Below are 27124 nucleotides of genomic sequence, written 5' to 3' on the forward strand. Positions count from 1 at the left end.
AATTTGAAAGGGCACAGTAATGTGTTTGTTCAGATGCTGAAATACGTGGGTGGGAATCTTATAAAAGGTCATGCTCCAACAAATCCTCGAGCATCTTTTCAAGACACCTGCCAGCTCCGCTGATTGGTAAATTCATTTTTTTATTTTTTTTATCATGAATATATTTTAACAGTCTTTCTTAGTTGTTTTTGTTTCTTTGATTTATCTGTTTTTTACGTTGAGTTATGGTATGTATTGTTTTTCCTTAGGATCCAACTGAGGCTGCACAAATTTAAAGGGATCCACTGTCATATCTGTGCACGTAACCTTATATTATTGATTGCACGACATATGATAATTGTAACTAATGGTATTTCGTCGGAATATTTCTGTCTACCAATTTTATTAGTCAGATGGCTGTGTAACTAAAGTCATCCTTTTATAAGGCACATACCATTTCCTATTGAAAAGGGCGGTGGGGCTTGGGATAATTTTGAAAAAAAAATCAAAATTTGAGCAAACCTTTTTTTAACTCAGGCATGGACAGAAAAAATATGATTCAATATTTTCCCGAATACTTAACTATGTAGATTTTTAAAAAGCAATAGTGTGTAGCTTTGGCTATTATCAAATTAGTTTTAAAAAAACAAAATGAAATAGTGATTCACTTTATATCAATAACACAAACTTTTAGTACTAAGGAAAATCATTACTGTATAGTTGATTTAATAAGACATACAGTTTTTTTTGTATGTTTGTTTATTTTTTTAGTTGTTAATTTGTTTGTTTGTTTTTTTTCCTTTCTTTCTTGTTTTGTTGTTGTTTTTGTTTTCTATTTTTTCTTTATCTTAAAAAAAGATAAGTTATTGCAAAATCTCCGTATCCATTTATTTGCATAATTATACATTTTGAAATCATGATTTATAACCTTCCTAATATGTGCAACAATAAACCAGCATTTCCTGCATACGTGATTAACATCTCGAAGTTGATTTGTGGTACAAAAGTTCGCGGTAATTAATAAGATCTTCGAAAACGCCACCCTGATTTTGTCGTCCGCTTATAACTATGGATACAAGAAAGTGCGCCTTTATCCGTCCTCTAAAATATTTCTGTCGGTATCAAGTGTTTTTAGCAAATAACTTTGTAACAACTGCACACAAAATGTGCTTTTACTACTGCAGTAGCAACTTAACACCGAGTTGACTACTCTTTTACCCCTTGTGCATAACACATTGAAACTTACATCGGAACTGTTTTGACATCTACGGAAGAGATGGGAGTTTTGGCTAATCATAAAATGTTTTAACCCACCATTGAATTCTAAAATGCCTGTACCAAGTCTGGAGTTAATGACTAATTACATTTTTTTCTATTAATCTTTGATTTTGCAAGTTTGTTTCATGTTCTTCCCATTTTGTAATTTACATTATTTACATTTAATTATATATCAAGTTTATGGTAGATCCAAATCCTGAAATCAATTCTAGGCTGCAAATTTGGTATAAATTTCCCTTTAGCGGCGTTCGAATCTCTACTTTGCTCTGACATCCATGGCAACAATACTTGTACTTACGACAAACGCTCAAGACCACTTGATCAACAAGGCATTTCAATAACGCACAATACGTATATATGTGTTATTAAGCCAACACGTGACATTTTTGTGCACGAAAAAAATCTCAACACGAGATAGTTTACACAATGTATACTTATTAAAAAAAGAAAAATAACTAGTTTTCCAAAGTGTTATTATAACGAAAAGGAGTAGCGATGTGAAGTCCTTGGACAAGGCAATACCAAAATAGATGACAAGCGCGGCCAATCGTGCAACAGAATGAACCGAAAAACAAACTAACAAACAAAAAAAGCAAAGGACAGTTCTAACCGTACCGAAAATATGGCCGAATTTTATGTGTGCCGGAAGGATTGACTACTTGCGATCCTCGGAATACATCCACCGTACTGCTTGTCGAACTTTTTTACCTGTGAAAGAGGAAAGATACATATGACAGATGGAGGTCGTTTGTCATACGAGCACTCAGTATTGGTCAATCGTGGTGAAGGCCATAGAATTTTAACTATAACGACTTTGAACTAAGGGCGATATATCCTCGTCCAGGCGGTTTTTTCTTGAATAGCTGAATACAATATTTTAAATTAGATCGGCGAAATAATAATAATAATGTATATAAAGCAAATGAGTTGAGAGACAAATACACAGAAGCCGCTAGTACGATACGACATAGGCAATTATAGTTGATAATGAGGAAATCAAAATCGGGTTAACTTGAAAGCTTTCTTCTTTGAGGTTTATTTAACATGTTTGTTAAACCCAAACTCTTTTGGGAATATGCAATGAAGATAGTAAACTAATATAATATTTAATATTAAAACCAGCATATATGACACTATAGCATAACCTGAAACTAACTCCTTTGTTCCTTTGGATGGAGTAAGTCGGCCTTAAAAGGTGTAGGAACAAATCTGCAAGTAAAGGTGCAAACAGTGGCACCCAAACGAATGTCTACAGTCTGCCAATTACCAATAAGACTGTTTGTGAAAATAGTTTTATTTCAGTCAAAAATATTTGTTGGATTCAGAATAATTTTTACCAGACTTAGATTTCTCATGGTATGCGGAAGGGTGACCGTGTTTCCCGTCCGTTGTGAAAAAAAAATAACAAGCATTCGTTCAAATAAATATATTCCCAGATATTTTTTCGTGTCTTCAGATTTAATTTGCATACATGGACTTAAATTAGGCAAGATCTTATTTCGCGATTACCCAAACCTTGCCAATATAGCGAACTTCGATTGCGAAAGTATCTTTGTATCTTATTTTAATAGGTCTGCACTACATTTACTTTCAGCGTGCTAGGTTCAAAAAGAAGGATGTACACAACCGCTGTATTATTCCTTGTTCTGACAGCAGCCAAATACTGCTTGGGTAAGATAACAATACTGTTCTGAAGTAATGTTATGCAAACTAGTGTCAATTTGAAGAACTGTGGAGTGTATTAGTTTCCTAATGTATGTGAATTGAATGGAAGGAATTGGGTATACTTGATGCATACTCCTTCAACGTAAGAGGTTGGAATTCCGTACCCCCATACCCAAACCTCTTACTTCCGAGCGCCATATTGCATACCGCTCGTACCGACGTTCTTTGAAATCGGTAGAATAATTGTAGAATATTTACCATTTAAAACATTTTATATAGTTTATTTACCATAACAAGGGAGAAGGTGAATAAACTAAAAAAAAAAACAAGAAATGACATACCTGATTAGAAAATGCAGAAATCCTGGAAGTAAAAGCTGTTTAAATGAACACATTTGGTTTTTAGCCTTTTGATTCTGTAATTCCAGCCGATAAAATTACGGATTTTAAAATTTGCGAAACGAATATCTTACATTAACCAACGAATTGCCTTTACCAAATTTAAGTTCGTTTTGTCAAAAATATATTGTATTCCATAAAATTAGTGACCTAATTCAAAATGACTGGTCACTTTGATATAAACTGTCTTCATTACACGTTTTTTAGGTATTTAAAAGATATTAAGGATTTTTATCACTTGATTTCCGGTAGGTTAAACTTATTTTATATCAATAAAAGACTTAAAATATTTTAAAACACATGTTTAGCTAATTCACATTTGCGGTGGCTTTCAACATGTCAGATGCTAGTGGTTTGGGTGGCACCGTCAGGAAATAGCTTGCCAGACAAGCTATAGCACTGCTGGGGTAACTTAATTGATGCAATGAATTTTCATATCACAACTCATACGTTTTGCCAGAGCTTGCCGTAACTGCGCAGACATTTTGTATCGCGCTAGACTTCTTAGTAGTGAGAAAATGACAGTTTTGCCCCACCGGCTATTTTCAAACAGAAATCCTGCATAAACCCCCAAAATTTCGGGCTCCGGGTGCAAATGGATCTCGAGCGAGTCAGGATGCTGAAAAGTGCTTTGGGGCGAGGCATCAGGGGTGTGGAGGGTCTTTTCCGACGGGGAGATGCCTCGTCGGAAAAGATTATTTTCTAGCGTAATTCTTAGTAAATTATCTCCCCCGATTGTGGGAAAAATAGCATTTCTTTTCAATTTATTCGCGCCGTAGACTAAGGAGAGGAGAAAGAACCCCTCCAGATTTCCTAGAATATGCTATTGGTGAGATTTCAATAATTTCCACTGGGGTCCGAAGGCATGCGGGAAAAAATTTGCAAATTATTTAGGCCATATGCAAATTTCCCTCACCTTCTCCCAAGCAATTACTGGAATTAGGTAGTATAAATATCGGTCGAACCTATTTTCTTAATAATACTATGCACAAGCTTGGTGATCGAGAAATATCACCATCCCATCTTAAAAAATTGAATGGTATAAATAAAATCATGCCATCCAAGATAATAATAGATTCCGTTTGCGTAGAAAGCAGGCAGATGCAAAACTTCATCACCCGAAAAGCAGAAATTCTGCAATACCCCACTGAAAAGGAGGAAGGGGCAGCTTTGCCAGGGCAAACCGGGGGAAGACGGACTTTGCTGGAGGCACTCCTCGCGGCAATACGACGCCGATCGGAGGAAAATTTCGGGTGGTCGAGACCATGGGGGAACTTAGGAAAATCGCCAAGGAGGAAGGGGTGAAGGGATATAGTAGAAAAAATAATTTCGACTTGATGCGGCTCATCGAGACGGCCACCAACCGGAAATTCAAACGTCGGGAAGCATTCACCAGGAAGCAGATCAAGGCGATTGCGAGGCGGAGGGGGATCACCAATATCTCCAGGTTGAGGAAAGATCAGCTGGTCAAGAAGGTGAAACAGCATTGAAGAGGCGGCAGACCAGATCGAGGTTACGCACAAGCGGGAGGCCTTGGGAGGGGCATTCCGCACAGTGACTACCAAGCCCAAGACTCAGCAGGACGTGGAGACATTCATCAAGCTGAGCTGGGGAACCATCCGAAGCACGATTTCGGAGGGGCTGGCGGAAAAGAGGGGATTGAAAGCGGAGATAATCCTCCACGTGGAGATGGTAAAGATCAGCCCGGTGACCGGCAAGAATATCTACGCTAACCCAAAGTTCCGGTCGGCCTTGAAGGTCATCACCGAGTCCGCTGACTTGGACGAAGTGATAGCGCAGATGGAGGATAAGGTCATTGAGAGCTTGGCAAATTACCAGGCTGGGGGAGCGGGTGGATCTTTGGGCACGTTGAGAAGCTGGAGATTCAGCTGAATGAAGACTGGCGTAGACGGAATCGTGCAGCTACTGGAGCGCATGATGAAGACCACCATCCAGAAGGTAGAAGGAGGCGAGCCGTCCAAACCCCACACTAAGATCCTCCAGAAGCACATACCATCAGGATTCTGCTACCACATCAAGTGCTTCGATGAGACGGTATACGCCAAGGAGCCGGTGATCCACACCATGCAGCGGGAGGGGGAGGACGTGGCCCAGATCTTCGTGGACCGGCTTACGAAGGATATCCGGGATATATATCAGCAGAACGATTTCAAGAAGCCCATGGCGATGACGGAGGAAGATAAGATCGCCTTCGCGGAAGCCGCCAAGTGCTTCATCTGCGACCAAGAGCTTGGGGAGGTTAAGGTGAGGGACCATTGCCACTTCACGGGCAAATTCCGGGGGGCCGCGCATAATGAATGCAATCTGAACTATCAGGCGCCGAAATTTATCCCGGTCATCTTCCATAATCTGGCAGGCTACGATGCCCATCTCTTCATCAAGGCACTAGGGGCCACTGAGGGCAAGATCGACTGCATCCCCAACACTGAGGAGCGCTACATATCATTCACCAAGAGCGTGGCGGTCGGCTCATATACGGATAAGAAGGGGAAGATGAAGACTCTCTATCAGCACCTGCGATTCATCGATAGTTTCAAGTTCATGGGGGCAAGCCTGCAGAAGCTGGTAGAATCTACGCCGGCCGATGCATTCACCAATATGAGGTGGGAATTTGGGGCCAAGCCGATGGATCCGGGACTCTTCAAGATCGGGCACTTTGAGACGGAGAATGGGCGAAGCATCACCTTGCGCGAAGTGATCGACCGGGAAAAGCTGAAGCATATCGTGACGCACCCGGAAGATTACGAGCTGGGGAGTCGATATATCAAGGGGGAGAAAGTGGATAAGGAGGGGGGATGAGGCAGATCATGGAGCAGGTAACCATTTGAATCCTGTCCTGTCCTGCATAAGCTCGCAGGATTACTTGGCCCGCACCAATGCCCTGGGTGAGTGCCCGATGCGATATTACCAGCATCACGGCTTTGGGAGATATTGGACCGGCGAGAAGATTGGCCTCCAGAATATCAGCCGCCGCATCCGGCATACCCTCTGCGCAGATCATATGATCGATATCGATATGAAGAATGCGCATCCGACTCTGCTCTCCTGGTATTGCCACGAAAATGGCATCGCGTGCACGGGGCTCGACGCATATATCTCCGACCAGGAGAAGCTAATCGCGGACCTGATGGCCTACGAGGGAATCAAGCGGGACGACGCCAAAACCTACCTGTTCGCCATCATCAATGGGAAGATCGTCAGGCTCAAGCATGACGCTCCGACCTGGCTCCGGGACTACTAGGGGGGATGAGGCAGATCATGGAGCAGGTAACCATTTGAATCCTGTCCTGTCCTGCATAAGCTCGCCTGCGAATCAAAGGAGAAGAGGGGGACGGACTACAATATCGAGGGGACAACCATGAATTACGTCATGTGCTCCCTGGAAAATAAGACTCTGATGGCGGCCTTCGACTACCTGACCGAGCAGGAGATCCAGGTGGGGGTGCTAGTATTCGATGGGCTTATGATTCATAAAAAGGGGGTTCCACGCACCAGGCTGCCCGAGATTCTCCAAGGCTGATCTCAGAGGGTGAAGGAGGTCGTCGGGGCTGATATCACCTTCACGGTCAAGGAGATGGATGAAGGGTACGATATCCCCACCGCGGCGATCGGGCAGAGGTGGACCACTTAGATCTGCTGCGGGTACAGGTCAACTCGTACCTTCGGCAACTCGTACCCAACAAACTCGTACCTTTGCCAACTCGTACCTTTCTATATAAATTTGTATTCTTTATTATAGAGTGTAGAAATGACTCAATCTTAAAAGAAAAAAAAAAGAAAACAAGATGATGAGATATATTTATTTACATACAAAGAATAACATTTAGCATAACAAGCAACAAGAAACAATTATAATGCAGAACAGTAGAAGTTGATATCTTCTTCACCAGTTACTAACTGTTGATACAGCTCACTGGAAATACCTACAAAACAAGCATATAAAATATATTTTAAAGTCATTTGACAGAGCGTCTTGTTTTTTGTTCATAATTTTATTTGTAACTAGACATGTTACCCCAAATTTAGTCATATATTAAATATTTAACAATTTTATTTTACTTGAAATATCTGTAGAAATATATTTATTATTAAAATTATGATTTCGTTAAGGAATAGACGTAACCTAATATTGTATAAAATTTGGAATAATACCAACAGCAACAGTGATAATTTTTTTTATGAAACGCGAATCTAAATTTAATTAACTTCATGATTGTTGTCACGCTTATTCAATTACACCAACACACGTGCCAGCGAGTTTATTAAACACCCCTGTGTAATAAGATTAAAATGCGCGTGTAGCAAAATTGAAGTAAACATGGGCCCAATATATACCCTTCCGCATTCTACGGACAATGAAAACATTTGCAAAACATCTACGGTATACAGGGACAGTAATCATTAAATTGTATTACATTCTTATATTTATATAAGGAAATTTTCACAATACATAAATTCGTTGAACACTTTTAAAATATAATTATAATCTTGTTATAAGAGCATAATTTTATTTATTTGTGAAAAAAATAACCAAAAAAAAAAACAACAAAGAACAAAAATAAATTTACCAGTATTACATAATCTGTGCTGCCAGTCATTGCAGGTATCACACTGTAGAGCATCTTGGCGTAATGTTACTGTCTTCTTACAATCTGCACACCTTGGTCGCACCATGGTGGCAATCGAAATATTATGCGAACTTCCATGGATATGTCTTTTATATCGTCATTTTTAGCTTGGTTTTTACAAAATACAAATCTTACATTTCCTTTGAAGCCAACAGATTGTTAGTACAAGCATTTCTCATACATCTTTGAAGTATCAAACCGGCATCCGAAACCATACTTATTGTTTTTACAATTATTGCTATTTAACCATCGTAAAAACTAATTTGCTTATACAAATATTACTCATTAAGCTTTGATGTAGCATAATATAAACTTAATTGTCCTGCTAATCATTAATTACCTATAATTTTTATTTTCATTTTCCAAATAAATTAATTAGAATGGCCCTTTATTTTTTAATGATCACCGTATTAATTATTTTACTATCAATCAAACGTCTTATTTCTTTTTCAAAATAAATTAATTAGAATGACCCTTTATTTTTTTAATGATCACCGTATTAATTAATTTACTATCAATCAAACAAACGTCTTATTTCTTTTTCAAAATTTTATTATTATCCCAATCAAAATGTATATCTTAATTCTCAAAATGTGCGTCTAATTTTTGCACACAAACACGTGCCATATATATTATAAAAATATAGACTATGTATTAATTCTCAAAATGTTTATTTTATTTCCCAAAATGTATATTTTATTTCCTAAAATGTATATTTTACACGCATTATCTATTTTGTTATAAATATATAGAAAGGTACGAGTTGGAAAAGGTACGAGTTTGTTGGGTACGAGTTGCCGAAGGTACGAGTTGACATAGATTCATCTGCTGCTACGCAAAGGCGTCTACCCCTACGACTATATGGATAGGTTCGAGAGGCTCCAGGAGACCCAGCTACCACCCAAGGAGGCCTTCCGCAGCCCGCTCACCGGGGAGCATATCAGCGAAGAAGACTACGCGCACGCTCAGAGGGTCAGGGGGCCTTTGGATGCAAGACCATGCGCGACTATCACGATCTCTATCTCGAGACTGACGTGATCTTGCTCGCCGACGAGAATTTCCGCGAGATCTGCATGAAGCATTATGGACTCGCATACGACGCCGCGCTCAAGGTCAGCGGTATCAAGCTGGATCTCATTACCGACCCCGATATGCTGCTCATGGTCGAGAAGGGGATTCGCGGGGGTCTGACCATGGCGTCTCAGAGATACGCTCGGGCGAATAATCCCTACCTGCAAGATTTCGACCCGAGCAAGCCGACCAACTATCTGATGTATCTGGACGCTAATAATCTCTACGGGTGGGCCATGTGTCGGCCCCTGCCCACCAGAGATTTCAAGTGGATCGATCCCAGACCTCAGCACGCTCGGTGAGGAGGATGAGCAAGGATATATCCTGGAGGCGGATCTCGAATATCCCAGGGAGCTCCACGATCGCCATAACGACTATCCCCTCGCGCCGGAATCCATGGTGATCAATGGAGTCAGGAAGCTAGTGGCCAACCTCCACGATAAGCAGAAATACGTGGTCCACTACGTAAATCTGAAGAAATACCTTGCCCGGGGTCTGAAGCTGAAGAAGATCCATCGAGCCATCCGATTCACCCAGAGCCCATGGTTGAGGGGGTAAGTAGAGAACAATACGGCTTGCAGGGCGGCGGCGACCACCACCTTCGAGAAGGACTTCTTCAAGCTCATGGTGAACTCAGTATTCGGGAAGACCATGGAGAATATCCGCAAAAGGGTGGACGTCCGGCTGGTCGATAGCGAGAAGGCTGCCCGGAAGCTGGTGGCCAAGCCTAGCTTCAAGCGCAGGACGGTCTTCAACGAAGATCTGGCTGCCGTCCATCTGCATCGCACCAAGCTGGTCTTCGATAAACCCATCTACCTAGGATTCTCCATCCTTGATCTATCAAAGACCCTGATGGCCGACTTCGTCTACGACCATCTCAAGTCCCGGTATGGCGACCGACTCAGCATCTGCTATACGGATACGGATAGCTTGATCTGCGATATCCAGACGGCGGACGTATATAAGGATATGGCGGAGAGTGTGCAGGAGTGCTTCGATACGTCCAACTATGCCCCATTCCATGCCTCCGGGATCCAGGCCGGCGTGAATAAGAAGGTGATAGGCAAATTCAAGGATGAGTGCGCCGGCCAGCCGATGATCGAGTACGTGGGACTCCGACCGAAAGCATATGCCTTCAAGGTGGATCGCGAGGAGTGCAAGAGGGCTAAGGGCGTGAAGAAGAGCGTGGTCGAGACCTTTCTGACCTTCGCCGACTATAAGGAGTGCCTGGACACGGGCAGGGAGAAATACCGCGCGATGAATATCATCCGTAGCCGGCTCCACCAGGTCCTTACCCTAGAGACCTGCAAGAAATCCCTCTCCTCCAATAACGATAAGCGCCACATCCTGCCCGACGGCATCAGCACCCTCGCCCATGGTCACTACCAAATCGTCCACGACTAAGGCATCGATCTACCCCCACCCCCTCCCACCCCAGAATTTCTCGAGGGTCCGTAAGCCTCGGGAAATCTTCTCGCTTCGCCGCCCCCATCTATACATAGCACGCTCTGATGGGTGGGGATGCCCATCCCTCCTCTTCGGCACTTGGTAGGCTCTGACGGGTGCAGATGCCCATCCCACCTCTTCGGCACTTGGTAGGCTCTGACGGGTGTGGATGCCCATCCCTCCCTAGATAAATGGATAAGCCCCTTACCAATCTCGAGCTCGAGCGAGCCGTGAAGAATCTGCATATCCCGCACTTCAGAGGCGTCTTCATGCGCGATGATCTACCATCCAAGCCCAGAGCTCTCGAGTGCGGTATCCTGAATCATGATGATCTGGCAGGCCCCGGGACTCACTGGACGTGCTGGTTCAAGGACGGCTCCCGACGAATCTACTTTGGCTCCTACGGACTCCCTCCACCCACCGAGCTGAGACGCTATCTCGGCCTACCGATCGACCATAATACGGACGAAGTGCAGCCCCGCGGGTCGGTCATCTGCGGCCATCTCTGCCTATACGTGCTGAAGCTGCTGACGGTTGGCTGGTCCTTCGAGGACGTCGTCTTCTTCCTGCTATAGATAAAAACATGGTCGATAAATTTGGTCTTAGCGTGGGCCTCACCAGAGGGGCCGACCGCCAGGGTGAGATCGAAGAGGATCTGAATATGAATTTCAACTGCATCGTCAATCTCAAGCATCCGAGGGAGAGCACAGATGCCGCGACGAGGATATTCGTGAAGCAGTCGCTGAAGAAGCTGGAGGCCGCTGACGATAAGCTGAAGGCGAAAGTCGTCAACTTGCAGGAGGAGATGCGGCGCATGAAGACCGTCGAGAAGGACGATATCACAGCTCTCAGGAGGAGGCTGGACCAAAAAGTGGATAGATCGGATTGCAGCTGCACGAATGGTGGTCAGATGAACGTTGATCTCGATATGCAGAAATACCGCATCAAAAATCTCCCACTTCCCCAGAGCGATAATGAGCCCGTCACCAAAGCCCTATACGATCAGCTGGTGAAGGATATCTACGATGTGAGAGTCAGTGCAGATGCATCATCCCTGAGTGCCCCCTTATCTGCCTTTTTGGATGCCCTGGAGAGCATCCGAAAAGCCATGATTATTCCAAGTCGGATTGCTTCACCCATGAGTTGAAAGATTTAGGGTAGCCCATCCACTTCACGAATATTTCCTTGACCCCATTCTTGGTGCGTCGCCGCAGAACCTTATCAATGCGATAAACGTCCTGATCGGTGCGCTGAAGCTCGGGCTCATAGAAGGACCCCTGGATCTCCTCTTCGTTGAAATCCTTGAGGCCATAGGTCGGCGGCTGAGTGCCCAGGACCTGCGAGAGGGTGAGGACTTCCTCTTTCCAGCGGGGCATATATCCCTTTTCGAAGATGCCCCTCTTGGCGATCCGGACCCTATCTCCAGGCTTGAATCGCGGCGGCTGCATGGGTGGGAGGTCTCCGTATAGATTCCAGAAGACCTTTGCATGATTCTCCTTCTGGCTGGCGGCGGTGGGGTCATCTTGATGGATCGATGCTTGGAGGTATTATACTGCAGGACGAGGCCCTCCAGAATGGGGAGTAAGTGCGCGTGCTATTGGCCGAAAAATATTTGAACATCCTCTCCTTCATGGTGCGATTCCAGTGCTCGACGACGCTCGATTTCTCCTTATTCTCCGTGGAGTAGAAATCTATCCCATGCTTCCGGAGCAGCTCCTTCACCTCCCTATTATAGAATTCGGAGCCCTTATCAGTCCATAGCTTCTGGAGGATGCGATCCTTGAAGACGGTCTGGAAGGCATCGCGCACCGTGATTCCCCTCTTATCCTTGAGCGGCACCAGCCAGCCGTACTTGGAGAAGACGTCGATGATGCTCAAGAGAAATTTATATCCTCGATTATCGCGGGAGAAGGCGCTCATATCCACGAGATCGGCGGCCCAGGTATCGTCCACTCCGCCCACCACCACGCGCCCTTCTGAAGTTTACGACGGACGGGCTTGTGCAGCTCCTCGGCTAGCCGATCCGACCAGAGCACTTTCTTTTTTTGACCCCCAGCCCGAATCTCACCTTGGAGCCGATGAGAGGTCTGACGATGCTTCGATCCATGCGCTCGCGGGCCGTGGGCTGCTGAATACCGCCCAGCTCCTTGAGCATGGTCTTATCGGAGATGGAATTGCGGGCGGTCGTATCCTGACGCTGAGCATAGCAGAGATCGTGGTGATAGGAGGCCTTATCCACTCGATTGATGGGAATCGACCAGGGCTTAGGGATACCGTCTGCCTTCAGACGCTTATGGAGCTTCGTGCCTGGGCCGGTGAAATTATGCCCCGGTAAGTGCATTTCCACGGGCATGCGATTGAGCATCTTATTCCAGAGCCCGGCGCCTGATGCAAAGATAAATTGAGACTTCTGGGAGCCGCAGACGGCGCAGGTCCCTGCCTTTCGCAGCCTCCCGTTGCGGCCCACCACTTCGCGTATCGGTGGGCTTTTGGCATTTGACGCAGTAGATCATACTTTTTCTATATAAATGGACGTGCACGATATCTCTTACGATGCCGTCGCAACCACCAGGAGCAATCACTACCTCCTCCCCCAGCGATCGATTTGCGGTCTGATCGTCGGGAAGTCGGGCTGCGGCAAGACCACGCTGCTGAATAACCTCCTCTTGCGCTCTGGATGGCTGGACTACGATCGCCTCTACGTCTTCGGGAAGTCTCTGCACCAGCCCATCTACCAACTCTTGCGAGCGGCTCTGGAGAAGGGTCTGACCAAAGAGGCCATCCGGGAGCTTATCACCCTGCAGGCAAATATCTCCTGCTAGATCTCATCGAGGCTCTTCCCCGAGGGCCTGGTGGGTTCGATGCCGCCTTCTTCGAGTAGGGCGGAGACGTGCCAGACCCCCGCGAGCTCGATCCGACGGATAAGAATCTGATGGTCTTCGACGATTTGATGCTGAGCAAGCAAAATAAGTGCGAGGATTACTACGTGCGCGGTCGCCATAATAACGTCGATTGCTTCTACCTCTGTCAGAGCTACTTCAAGCTTCCGCGGCAGACCATCCGGGAGAATGCCAACTTCATCTGCCTCTTCCACCAAGACGATCGAAATCTCGATCATATCCATCGCGACTACTGCACGGATCTATCGCTCGACCAATTCAAGACCCTCTGCCGCCGATGCTGGTCTGAGCCTCACGGCTTCGTGACCATCGATCTGACCAGCCCCAGAGAAGCCGGAAGATATCGGTTCAAACTAGATGAATTCTTCGACCCGGATAAATAATGAAACCCATGATGAAAGATTTTCTCTTGGCCCAATTCGTCGAGCAGGCCACCCCTTGGAGGAATCTCTGCCATAGGTGCTCGCTCGAGCATCGCCTCAAGCAATTCAATGATCTCGGGCGATGCTGGTGCGGAGTGGACCATCCACGAGTCGGTCTGGAGAAGTGCGGAGATCTCTGCCAGTCTTGCATCTCCCAGCGCCTGCAAGCCGATCTGGCGGAGAGTGGTGAATGCCGATGCGCGTGCAAGCATGGGGAGATCGAGATGGAGACTGGAGAGTGCGGGGGTGTGGGCTGGCATGGTTCATGCCTCGTCACGCCAGTACGTATGCAAGACTGGGAGAGTCTGCATGAAGACGTGCCCAGAGGGAGCCACCACCTGCCGCCTGCATATACATCCAAACGCTCTTCCGAACGCCCCCGAAAACGCCTCCCCAATCGCCCCTCCGAACGCTCCCCAATCGCCCCCTCGATCGCCGAACGCTCCCCCAATCGCCCCCTCGATCGCCCCTTCAATCGCCCCCACTCGATCAAACCCTCCTCCCTTAGGTCTCACCTGCTTTGAGCATATCGCCTGGGCAGCCAAGTTTGGCTGGTGGTGGTGATATCTGCCTTTTCGGATGCTCCAGGGTATCCGAAAAAGCCATGATCGTAGGCATCCCTATATAAATGAGCTTCATCAAGATCACGACGTGAAGCAGAATATCAAGGGGAGTCATCTGAAGAATTGCTTGAAGCTGGGAGTCAGTCGAGACCTCGGAAATTCTTCAGGCCTGTGGTGGAACCCCGGACGCAGCACTATCTCCAGCTGAGCATGACCAGTCAGGCGGATCATACCTTTGGGCTGCGATCCGAGAGCGGCAGAATTTTCATCGGGAATGCTCCGGTCACCTTCGACGGCGACGATATCCTGGTCAATTACCAGCGATATAAGGGGACGCCTGGACTATGGGAGCTCATGATGATGAAGCGGCCTGAAGACTTCGATATGGACGACCTGGAGGCTTACGGCGATATCCTGAAGAAGACCCATGCGATCTACCAGCATAACGATGCCCTATCCAAGACCCCCAAGTCGAACCGCAGCCACAAGTGGAAGGCCATCGTATCCAATATCTATGAGGAAGATAAGAAAGGGAGCAGGATTCTCTTCCTCCCATCAGACCCGACGCAGCTGACCGAGCGCCTAGATCTATGCGCCGAGGCTTTCACGGCTGGAAATACCGGCGTCCGCAATGAGGTCGTAGCCCTCCGAAGTGAGGGGTATATCGATACTTGCAGCGCCTTCATCGTAATATCCTTAAATAAACTATGCTAGTCATGAAGCACGGATATCGCCGCAAATATGCGGTTGAAGGACGAGGAATATTCGATACCGTCAGGAGTCTGCTGCTCTGGCGAGTCTTCACGTCTGCCGCCGCCAAGACTCTCGGGAAGAAGGCTGCCACAGCCGCCACCAATGCAGCCATCAAGGGAGTGGAGAAGGGCGCCACCAAAGCCGTAGATCATCTTGTGAGCAGGATCCCCTCCAAGTCTAAGTCCAAGCTCCCACCGAAAGCCGCCGCCATCCTATCGAAGCATGAGGGAAATATCCATAACCTCATCGCAGGAGCAGGCATCGCGCGCGTGCATTCCTATCAATAAAATGACCCAGATCATGAATCTCCGTGAAGACCTAGTCTTCGACGAAAGCATCCAGGGGTACGAATTTTACGAGTACGAGCCCATCACCGGGACGCAGATGAATGGCTCCGGCACCGAGATCCGACTCAGCATCGAGACGCAGGATCTCTTCCTCCATCCCACCGAAAGCTACCTTTTGCTGGAAGGGAGGCTCCAGAAGAACGATGGGACGGCCTGTGCCGATGCCGATCTCATCTCCCTCATCAATAATGCGATGCTCTCCCTCTTCAGATCCATCACCTACAAGCTTTCCGGGCAGACGATCGAGCACCTAAACGATACCGGGGTCGCGACCACCATGCTGGGCCTTCTCACATATCCCGACGACTTCTCCAAGTCCCAAGGTCTCAACCAGCTATGGGTGAAGGATACCGCCCCCACCGCCGCCGTCGAGAATCTGGGATTTGCCGCGCGCAAGGCTTACGTCATCGCCAAGCCCGCCAATAAGGGATCCTTCTCTTTCACCATCCCCTTGAAGCATATCTTCGGCTTTGCCCAGGACTATGATAAGCTGGTCTACGGATTCAAGAATGAGCTCACTCTCGTCCGCGCATCGGATAATGACGCGATCTTTCGAGATAATGCTAATATCAACGATGCCGGCAAGATCGTCCTCAGCAAGCTCTCCTGGTTCGTCCCCCACGTGATGCCCTCTGATGACCAGAAGCTGCGGCTCTATAAGACCATCGAGAGCAAGGTGAAGCTAGATATCGGCTTCCGCATGAGGCAGTGCGATTCGATCGCCGTCCCCGAAAGCGATAATTTCACCTGGCGATTCTCCATCCGGAGAGACCCCGATGGGTGATCGTCGCCTTCCAGACCGATAAGAGTAACGATCAAGAAGCCAACCCCGCCATCTTCGATCACTGCCGCCTAAAGAATATCTACGTCACCCTGAATTCCCAGAGATATCCCGCCGTGGATTATAATGCCTCCTTCACCAACCAAAAGATCTCCAGGCTCTATAAGGAGGCTGCCGATTTCCGCTGAAAATTCTTCAATATGGATCACCTGGTGAGCAATCCCGGCATCACCCCCGCCGACTTTACCGATCTTCATCCCCTCTTCGTATTCGACGTCTCCAAGCAGAGCGAGCGCCTCAAGGACTCGACGATCGACGTCTATATCCGAGCCCAATTCGACCGCAATGTCGCCGCCAATACCCAAGCCTACGCACCGGACCGTCCTAGGATTCAACGAGGAGACCTATATCTACGATGCCGACACCCACAGATATTTCGAGAGCGAGAGCATCGTGAATATCATCAACGTCAATAGCATCCTGGTGAATAGCGATATCGTCAGCGGAAGCTACGTCGACGGCGTGCAGCAGCTCGTCATCTATAGCTTCTTTCCCAACGTCTCCCCCGGCATGAAGATCGTCCAGAATCCCAAGAATCTGATCTACCTTCCGGTGACCGTGAGCACCATCCACTCCATGGCGACGCATATCACGGATCAGGACGGCCTGCCCATCGATCTCCGCGGCGAGCACTTGACCATGCGCTTCCACCTTCGCGAGATATAAATAAATGACGTATTCCGAGTATGGTCTGAACCTGAGCTCAAGCCAGAGGGATAAGCTCAGACTCGCAGCCAAGCGCAAGCCAAGCCCCGTGAGTATCCGACTCTCGCACGAGAATCTCTCGGGCAACGATAAGTTGCTGCTCACGAATCGGCAGATCCAGAAGATCAATAAGCTCAAGAGGACCGGCGAAGGTGGTATGATCTTGGAGATGAGCACCACCCAGCTGAAGCAAAATAGAAAGAGGGTGGATTCCTCCCCATGCTCGCCGGCTTGGCGATGAGACCCTCCCCATGGTAGCGAAGACCGTCCTTCCAGCCTTGGGAGTGGGTGCCTTGAGCGGCCTAGGTGGAGTCGCAGTCAATAAAGCCTTGGGGTCTGGATTATACCTCAAGAAGGGTGGTCAGGTCTGCTGCGTGGAACCTCACGGGAAAGGTTTATATCTCTCCCAAACCCGACTGCCGAAGACCGTCCAAGGCGACGGCTTATATCTGAAGCGCGGCGGTAAGATCTACGATGGCTCTGGGTTGATCCTAGGTCCCAATAGCCCCTTCAAGGACGTCCCCCTCCTTGGCATGCTTCTCTAGACCCCTAGATAAATGAGTGACGAAGTAGATGATAGACTCGAGGATTTCTTAGAGTCTGAGGTCCAGAAATATGCCCACATGCTGCGCATCTATAAGCGGTTGGATAAAGTGGTCTCCATTGCCCTATCCGCGGCTTCCATCAGCAGTCTGCTGCTTACCAGCGGCACCATGGGATCTGCTTTGACCGGAGTAGGCGCTGCTGCTTCCCTTCCCCTTGGATCCCTCGCTTGCCTAAGTGCTACGGCCATACTGGTGCTCTCGCTGATCGCCAAGTGAATCGCCAAGAAGAAGAAGAAGCATCTTGATACTCTCCGCTTGGCCAGGTCCTATCAGTCTCAGCTTCCGGGTGAAGATAGTGCCCCGCAGTCTACCTGAAGAATTACTACGATGGAAAGGATCGGTTACGCCAGCCCTCGTCTCCTTTCAGCGAAGATCTAGCCAAGCATTCCCAGGGCACTCGCTGATTCCCACCTCAAATATCTTTTCCGATGGGTTCATCCCATAGTTATCGATCTTGAGGAGATGCCACTTTTTCCGCGGTATCCGACCCATCTCCCGGATCATTCTGCTGCACGCCCAGACCTTGGTCTTTACCTCTTTCCTCTCCAGCGTCAGAATCATACCCTCCCCATACTGACTTTTCGTCTCCTGGACGTGCACCACTTGGAATATTTCCCAAGGTAGGTCGCGCCACCTTAGAATCGGCTCGCGTCTGGCTTCCCTTTGAGCCTGTGCCCTCTTTCTCACCTCCTCGTCGCTCTCTTCCCGCCCGGAACCTAGCAATCGGACGTGCCGATCCATCTTTTGAGATTCGGAATCCATGATTTATTGGAATCCAAATTTTTTTAATCTATTTTGGTGGTTGGACCCTCCACACCCCTGATGCCTCACCCCAAAGCACTTTTCAGCATCCTGACTCGCTCGAGATCCATTTGCACCCGGAGCCCGAAATGTTGGGGGTTTATGCAGGATTTCTGCTTGAAAATAGCCGGTGGGGCAGAACTATCATTTTCTCACTACTCTTCTTACAAGTAGGCTTCTTGAACAGGGTTATGTTGCTTCAAAATTGAAGTCATCACTACAGAAGTTTTATGGTTGTCATCATGAACTCGTGGAACGTTACGGTATATCCATCTGCACCATGAACACTGTTCAATGTGTCAGTTTTCCTCTCCTCCTTCGTCTACCCCGGATTTGACTTTTTATGAGCAACTCGACGGATGCTTCTAGAAAAGCAGAAGACGCTTACCCTACCGATGCACCTGGTCCATGCTCCCAGTGCAGTCCGAGTTGTTCATTTACTTTTGCTACAATGTATGTATAATTTTAGTTACTTTATGTACTTTGTTGTGTATGTCTATTTACCATGTCTGGTCTTTGTCCCCGGATTACATTCTTTTGGTTTCCGCTAGAACCTTAGTTCCCTTATCAATGATTACTATTTCAAATATTCAACACATATTTTTTTTTCATTTAAAAAATATGTTAACAATACTTATATGGTGTGTTACTGAGTACTTTTCATTTGGTTAGATGATAGAGGAAATATATAAACATACTCTTAAAACAAAAACAAAAAAAAGACTTTTTATTTATTATGAAGTTTTTGTTCAGCTGACTTTCAGATTCTCCAAAGCCTAGACGACTTCAATATTCTTCATAAACAGTCAGAAGATGTTCATAAAACTGGTAAGCGCAATTTCTTATTTTATATTCAATGTGCAGTACACATTCTTTATTACTTTTTAACATTAGTTCAATTACGAAATAAGCACATATCCTTCTCATAGAGATGGTCCATGATAGAAAAGATGCAAATCTTTGTAGTTTCATGCACTCAGCAAAGAATTTCAGTATGAATCGATCTTGATGTTAATATTTTTTTTTCTTTTGTTTTTTTCTCATTTGTAATTTTTTGTTGTAATTTTAGGAATTTTGCTGCATCGACAAAAACGTTTTTGGGGATCATTAATCTGTAAGTACGAAGATTGTGTTACGAATGTTTACTAGCTCTGTTTACTAGCGTGACCTTTGAGAACTAATGAAAGTTGAAAATTACATGCGAGTGTTCAAAAGTACAACGAAAATAGTAGCATGTTACATTTTTTTTATAATTCAGGGAAATTCATTTTGCTTTTTAAAAGACGGGAAATAAAATGTTTTTACATTTTCGATAAATTAGTTTTTACGTTGACCTGTAAGTAGTGTCCATTCTTAAATAAATACGTCTTCGTAAGGTGAAGTGTATGGCAAGCCGAAGTGGAAAAAATGAGCATTTTCTAATATTAAAAAAATGATTTTTTAATATTACAAATTGGATTTCTTATATCACAAAACACTTTTTTAATATTAAAAAAAAATATTTTTTAATAATGGCGATAGAAAATAGAAATTCATTTTGTAAAATTAAAAAATGTGACTGATTTTCTAATATTACAAATTCATTTTCTATTGACTAAACTATTGACCAAACTTTACGACAAACGTGATGACTTTTCATTCAAAATTGTCAACTTTCCTTTCATCTGTGGCAACATCCCTTATGGAGTATGGAATGTTCATATCACACCTCATACGTTATGCCAGAGCTTACCGAAACTACGCAGACTTTTTGTATCGCTACAACTCTAACAAATAGGCTTCTGGAACAGAGTTATGTTGCTACAAGATTGAAGTCATCACTACAGAAGTTTTATTGTCGTCATCATGTCGTGGATCGTTATAGTGTATCCATCTGCACCATGAAATCTGATTTATTCAAAGGGTCATAGTTTTCCTTTCCTCGTATGTCTACCCCGGACTTGACTTTTTATGAGCAACTCGGCGGGTACATGTATTTCTAGAAAAGCAGAGGACGCTTACCCTACCGGTGCACCTGGTCCATGCTCCCGTTTTTAGTGGAGTCCGAGTTGCTCATTTGCTTTTGTTACTTTGTCTGTATGATTTTAGTTACTTTGTGTTCTTTGTTGTATATGTCTGTTTTCCATGTCTGGTCTTTGTCCATGGATTGCATTCTTTTGATTACCGCTATAACCTTGGTTCCCTTGATCACTCTAATATTACAAATTCAATTTGTAATATTACAAAATGTGTGATATTTTATAATATTACTAAATCAGGAATTTGTATTATTAGAATTTATAATATTACGAATTTAATTTGTAATATTAAAAAATCTTTTCTAATATTAAAAAAATGATTTTGTAATATTAGAAATTCATTTTCTAATATTACAAAATATTGATTTTCGTCCACTTTGGCTTGCCATAGAAGCGTGTTGAGTAAACGACGTTGAACGCATATTCTGTGGTATTATGGTAAATCACGTTAAGTCAGAGTAATCATTTTTTTTAAAGTTTAATATAGGATTAAACACTGTTATTCCAGACTTTATCGATGTGTAAAATCGGACCATTTACTAACAAGAAAATGAAAGTCCGAAGGACTTTAATGTCAGGTATGGGAGTGAATTTATAATTACAATCCCTAACTATCTGAAATATATATATATAAATAAATATATATATATAAATATAAATTGACAGTGCAAATGGCTACATTCAACCGACACCGTGACATGGTTGTCAATTTTAATATATAAAGTATTTACGGGCCACTGATACCCCTATTCTTTCAAAAATGTTGCTTTAAATGTACAACGGCGAAAATGAATACAATGAAACAGATAATTATGGCAAGCCAAAGAGGACAAAAATCAATATTTTGTATTATTAGAAAATGAATTTGTAATGTTACAAAATCATTTTGTAATATTAGAAAAGATTTTTTTAATATTAGAAGTTCATTTTGTAATATTAAAAATTCATTTTGTAATATTAAAAATTCATTTTGTAATATTAAAAATTCATTTTGTAATTTTAAAACTTCATAGGATGGACTCAAAACCCTGACTTGGGAGGATGTGTAATATTAGAAAATGAATTTGTAATAATAGAAAATAAGTGTTTTCTAATATTAAAAAATGATTTTTTTTTAATATTACAAATTTACAATTTTCTAATATAACAAATTCATTTTCTAATATTACACATCCTTCCAAGTCAGGGTTTTGAGTCCACCCTCGCTCCCTCAAACCCCTGGCATCACTCATTCATATTTAGCGGGTACGTCCAGCCGATATCCGATTCCGATTGGTTGCTTCTGTGGGTGCGAAGCACCAATGAAAACCGATTTAATATAAAATGTCCGCTAAATACGAATGAATGATGTCAGGGGTTTGAGGGAACGAGGGTGGACTCAAAACCCTGACTTGGGAGGATGGCTTGCCGTAGATAATACCGTTTGTCGAAGCGCGATGGTAGCTATGTTGTTTTCGATATGTAAGTGGAATTTAAATTGTTGTAAAACTGTCCTTGCTGAGTTCTTAAAAGGTGGACAACCAATCATAATTCACGAAAAAGACATATGCTAATTAGATTGGAATTATAGTTGTTTTTAGATGAAACCTTGGGTAATAACAAAATCATCGAACTTATAAAAAACGAAAAATTGTTAAGGTGAATATTTAACGATTACAAAGATATACTAGGACAAAATTAGGCCAATCTGCCTAATTCATGTCATATATAAATCCAAACTTACGCTTAGAAAGTTTTAATCACTTTTTGGAAAAATTTCGCTTTGGAGTACCATATCAAACAGAATAGCTTGCTAAAAATATTCAAATTACGCGTTGTTGGACTAAATGATTATGATTATGAATAGATTCATTAAGGCCATTTTAGGCCTAGTAACATAAAATGTCTTCAGAAATTGTGATATATACATGTACCTCTGCGAACGAAAAAAAACCGCATTTTGTACTTTGAAGATCTTGTACTACACCTCCATAGTGACAGAAAAGCATATTTTGCGAATTTCTATAAATATTGATTGTTCCAACAATTTGCACATTGAAAATTACAAACCCAAATTCCAGTAGTTCATGGTAATAATATCGTTTTGTGACTACAAGACTTAAATGGACAATTTTTTAACATTCTTGATAAAATTCCGAAACCTTAATTGGCCATTATCAGCTTCAATGGGCCTAGGGCCCTCGATCCCTGACTGCCCAATCCCTGAATAAATATGATTAGAGGATACCAAATACAAGACATTTTACCTAAAATAAGTCCATTTAAGTACCTGGATTGACTTGACCAATCAAAATATTTGTGAAGTTTAGGGTAATCAATTACTAATATTATTTTATGATGTTATTACATTTGTCTGCAAATAGCTGTGATCGTTTGCGTTATTTGTATGTCACAAACGTAAATATGTTTAATGGCAATAAAGATTTGGCTTGATTTGTTGAAGACATTTAAACAACCACATTCCTCTAAATACTTTTTACTGTATTATTTAATACTCTTGTCTTTTATTAAATGACTTACAAACTAGCATTGGTTGTATTTTGGCGGAGTAGACAATTTTCCCATATTAATTACTTGTTTTCTTTATCTTCAGTTTTTACATATAATCTATTTCATTCGATCTGCAATATTATGTATGAAGTTGACCTTTTTTTTTTTCGAGGCCATGTTTTTGGATTTTATCCCACCGCTAACTCTTTGGTATGTTGACCTATATTTATAATTTTGTAGACTGCAGCCATTACTTTCTATAGCAATCAATTTGAAAACAAGACCGTCATCTAGTGTGTGATTTTTTTTTTCAGTTAAAGGTTTGTCCATTGCGTCACAGGTCACTAGCCTCGGTTTGTCACTTGCAACTGCAATTAAAGGTTTGTAAGTTTTACCCTTTTCTTTGAACTTATACCCACTTTTATAATTGAAGGAAAAATATCTGGAAATAGTGTTCGTACAAAGTATAATAGCAAGTGCTTATAAACGTAAAGATTTGAAAAAAGTACGAAATTTTGTTTCAAACAGAAGTTAAATGTCTCGAAAAAGATTTCATGCCTGATTATAGTAAGAAAAATTCGGACTTATTTAGAATAATATGCTTTTCATTTTCCAACTCTAACATCGTATTTTCATTTTCCAACTCTAACATCGTATTTTCATTTTCCAACTCTAACATCGTATTTTCACTTTGATTATTGTACAAAGAAAGTTGTTCTTGTTTTTTTCATTGTCATATTTTGTCATACTCTTCGACCGTTCCTACTCTGTTCCTGGTAACGTAGAACTGTTTCCTGTACTTATTTCGGTGGTGACCATGTCAAATATTTCTACAAAAATTTCTTAATCAGACTTGACATGCATATTATTTTTCAGGAGGATGTGTGTATTATCCAAGCATTTGCAGTGATAATAAAGCAATAGAACGCCTAAACAGCGGGATAAAAACCATGGAAAGCAAATTAGAAAAAGAATATAATAGTGCCAGGAAAAATTACCTTAATTTGAAAATAGCCTCTACAAATAACGGATATATAGAGTATTTCATAAACCAAACAATGCAGGCGGTTGAGTCAATAGAAGATGTAGAAGAAAGGATTTCACTTATTCTGGAAAGTGAATTACCCAAATTATCACAGATGTCCGCGGGTAAAGCCAATGAAACATTTCAACAATATCTTGAACGAACTGTTGGCAAACTTGACTACCAACTTTCTGACATTAAGAAAATGTTGCAAAAAAGAAAGAGAAATGCACTCCTGGGTCTGGTGATCGAAGTCATGATTCGTCCAGCCATAAAGATATTTATGAAAACTATTAAAAATATAAAACAAGCATTTTCCGCGGCATTCAAACAAGTTTCAACTTTCGATGATTCTTTGTTTAAGGAACCGGTAGATTTGCCAGATCGCTTTAGTGTCTCACAAACGTTAAAACGAACACAAGTTAAAAATGTTTTTAAAAAATTGAAATATGCTCCTAAAGTCATCAAGCAGCTATTCAAAAATTCTTTCAAAGGTATTCGCAACAAATTCAATGATCTAAAAACAAATATCAAAGGCCTTAACAGCGTAAAATCTTTTAAAGAAAAAATGAAAAATTTTTTCAAATCAAAAATTGGTAAAATTGTACAAAGTGTGAAAAGCCGTTTCACTTCTACAAGAGATAAAATATTTAAGAAAACTTACAAACTCAGGTGGACGCAGAAATTTTACCTTGCAATTGGCATTATAGGTAACGGCATAGCGACAGGCATTCAAGTAAAACAATGGGAAAAAGTTTCTCGTGATCTTAGAAAAGCGCGAGAAGACTATGAAAAATACCAATCAAAATTAAAAAATGAAATTGAAATAGTCGAAAAAGAACTTAAAACAATGGAAAATACATGGAACGGAGTTATAGAGGTTTTCAAAGCCATAACCATACCATTCAAAGAGATGGTGGAGAACACCACAAAGTATGAAAATTTTTCTGATGTTATTGGACTTCCTAAACTTCAAGTTGATAAATCTTATCCTATTTTTTCAATTAATTTTGACTCTGTATCAAAGGAATCTGTATTATCTCAACAAAATGATGTTATTCAGTTCATGAAAAATTCGAAAAAGAACATTACTGAAATACGGAACGAATTGATGACAAAGGAAGTAATGTACACCAATGCCTTTAATATGTCAAAGGAAGGGAAGACAATAAGTGATATGTATGACGATATAAAAAGCATGCTAAGGTCCGGCGAGTCTGAGACGAGAAGAGCCATAGGAAATGCTTTAACACCATCAGATGTAGTTTGTGCAGTAGCAATTTTAAGGTATGACCTTGAAGAGTACGATTTTTTCCCCATTGATGCCTTCAGGCCAAGGTGTGACGTAAATAGGACCACTTTTGAACTCTGGAAACGAAAAGCATTTGATAAACGAAAATTTAAACTTATGCGAAAAGTCATAACTGAATATGTTAGCGGAAAGAAAAAAGAGTCTGTATCAGCTTTACTTGATGCCGTACATAATGCTTATTATGGGATTCAGAACAACCAAATTGCAACAATTGGCAAAGATATCACTGAACAAGATGTCATTTGTTCAGTAGCGGAACAATTCATTAAAAAGTTTGCATACGATTTTATCAAGTTAGACCTTATTCGCCCCGCTTGCTTGATTGTCGACTCCAGACAAATCCAGAAGTTATTAAACGAAGCAGAAAAGTTAAGAGCTGTTGCTTTAACTGTGAAAAGTGCTTTAGAAACATGCCGTGATTCAAAATTTTGTCCATGTTTGTCAACGATTGCCAAAACTAAACATGCTACCGAAGCGGACATTGAATATGCTTTGAAACAAATTGACGCCTCATGGCAACCGAATGTTGATGCCCTGTTTTGTGGGTCTTCAGGATGTAACTGTTTTCATGTTTGATTTGACATTTTATTCCAGATTGAACTGACTTTTATTTTCTACTTCTTTTTTGTGTTTGTGTTTTGTGTGGCATTTTGATTATTTCTTTTGAGTGTTTATGTACTGCATTTTCGTGCTTTCTGTTTTTCTTTTTTTTAAATAATTAGTCAGCGCAAACATCTTTTTTAGCTTTTTTTACTGTACACTCTGAATAAGACCATACTAATATACACAATAACAAAGAAGTCATTATAAAGGGAACTCTACTGAATTGAACACGGATGTTTAAACTTCCGGCTTACTAAACAAGAACAAAGTATTCTTTAAGGACGAATAAACCTGTTACACAAGCTTGGCCATTGCACTTAACATGTTTCCAATTTCCAGATAGGCGTTATTAAACAAAATAGCAATTGTTTACACCTAATAGTCCATGTATAAAATACAAGTCCTCTGTCCGCTTTTAGCTACTAAAATGTCTACTCTACCATTTGGGTGTTTGCCATTGCACATGCGCATTAATGCAAAATCAAATCAGCTATAAAGTCAGTCTCACTAGAGTGAAAGGATAGGTCAGTGAGAAGAGGAGCACAATTTTTTTCCTATGGGAATGCCAGCCGTCTGATGAAAATCGTGTCCACCCTCACACCTACACCTGGAGAAATATGTTGTCAGTAAAAATTTCAGCATTTTGAAAACACCTTATTCAGTATATGTAAATGAGGATTTAGAATCGTTTTTACAAGGTATTAGGAACCTCTACCAAATACTACAAAGTATAAGGGACCTATATCAAGAATTACGTATCTGTGTCTAGGAACATTCTAGATGTCATGTCTCTGCTCAATAACAACAATGTTTTGAGTCGGATTTAAATGAGTTTTAGTGTAAACAAGGGAACCAAATTTCTACCAGAAATCAAACAAATGTAATCCGGGGACTAAGACCAGGCAGGGAAAACAGACACACACAACAATGAACATAAAATAACCAAAATAATACATACAAACCAACAAACAGAATTAAATGAGCAACTCGGAGCATGGGCCATGTGCACCGGTAGGGTAAGCGTCCTCTGCTTTCTAGAAACACCCATCGAGTTGCTCATAAAAAGCCAAGTCCGGGGTATACAAAACGGGAAAGGAAAACTGACACGTTGAGCAAATCGGTTCTTTTGGTGCAAATTGATATACTGTAAATAAGGATTGAATGAACATGTTGATTAAAATGATTATAAACTGTCGGGAATTTGTTGGTATTAGTTCCCGAACGATGACCGCACATTCGCTTGTATAATCGTTC

The 27124-nt window shown here is 42.7% G+C and overlaps 1 protein-coding gene across 1 annotated transcript; it reads left to right on the forward strand.

Annotated features, from left to right (window-relative positions):
* LOC148610707 (uncharacterized) lies at window positions 1-25999 on the forward strand. The gene is made up of 6 exons (XM_088595987.1): window positions 1-126; window positions 2852-2928; window positions 19177-19251; window positions 19493-19537; window positions 23246-23311; window positions 23808-25999. Exons 1-6 carry the CDS (start codon window positions 71-73, stop codon window positions 25841-25843), a joined length of 2355 nt encoding a protein of 784 aa, XP_088452113.1. The 5' UTR covers window positions 1-70; the 3' UTR covers window positions 25844-25999.
* Window positions 26000-27124: the final 1125 nt, after the last annotated feature.

Source organism: Perna viridis, chromosome 8, assembly GCF_037379345.1.
Source record: "Perna viridis isolate PV_CMFRI_1.1 ecotype Kerala chromosome 8, ASM3737934v1, whole genome shotgun sequence".
Lineage (NCBI taxonomy): Eukaryota > Metazoa > Mollusca > Bivalvia > Mytilida > Mytilidae > Perna > Perna viridis.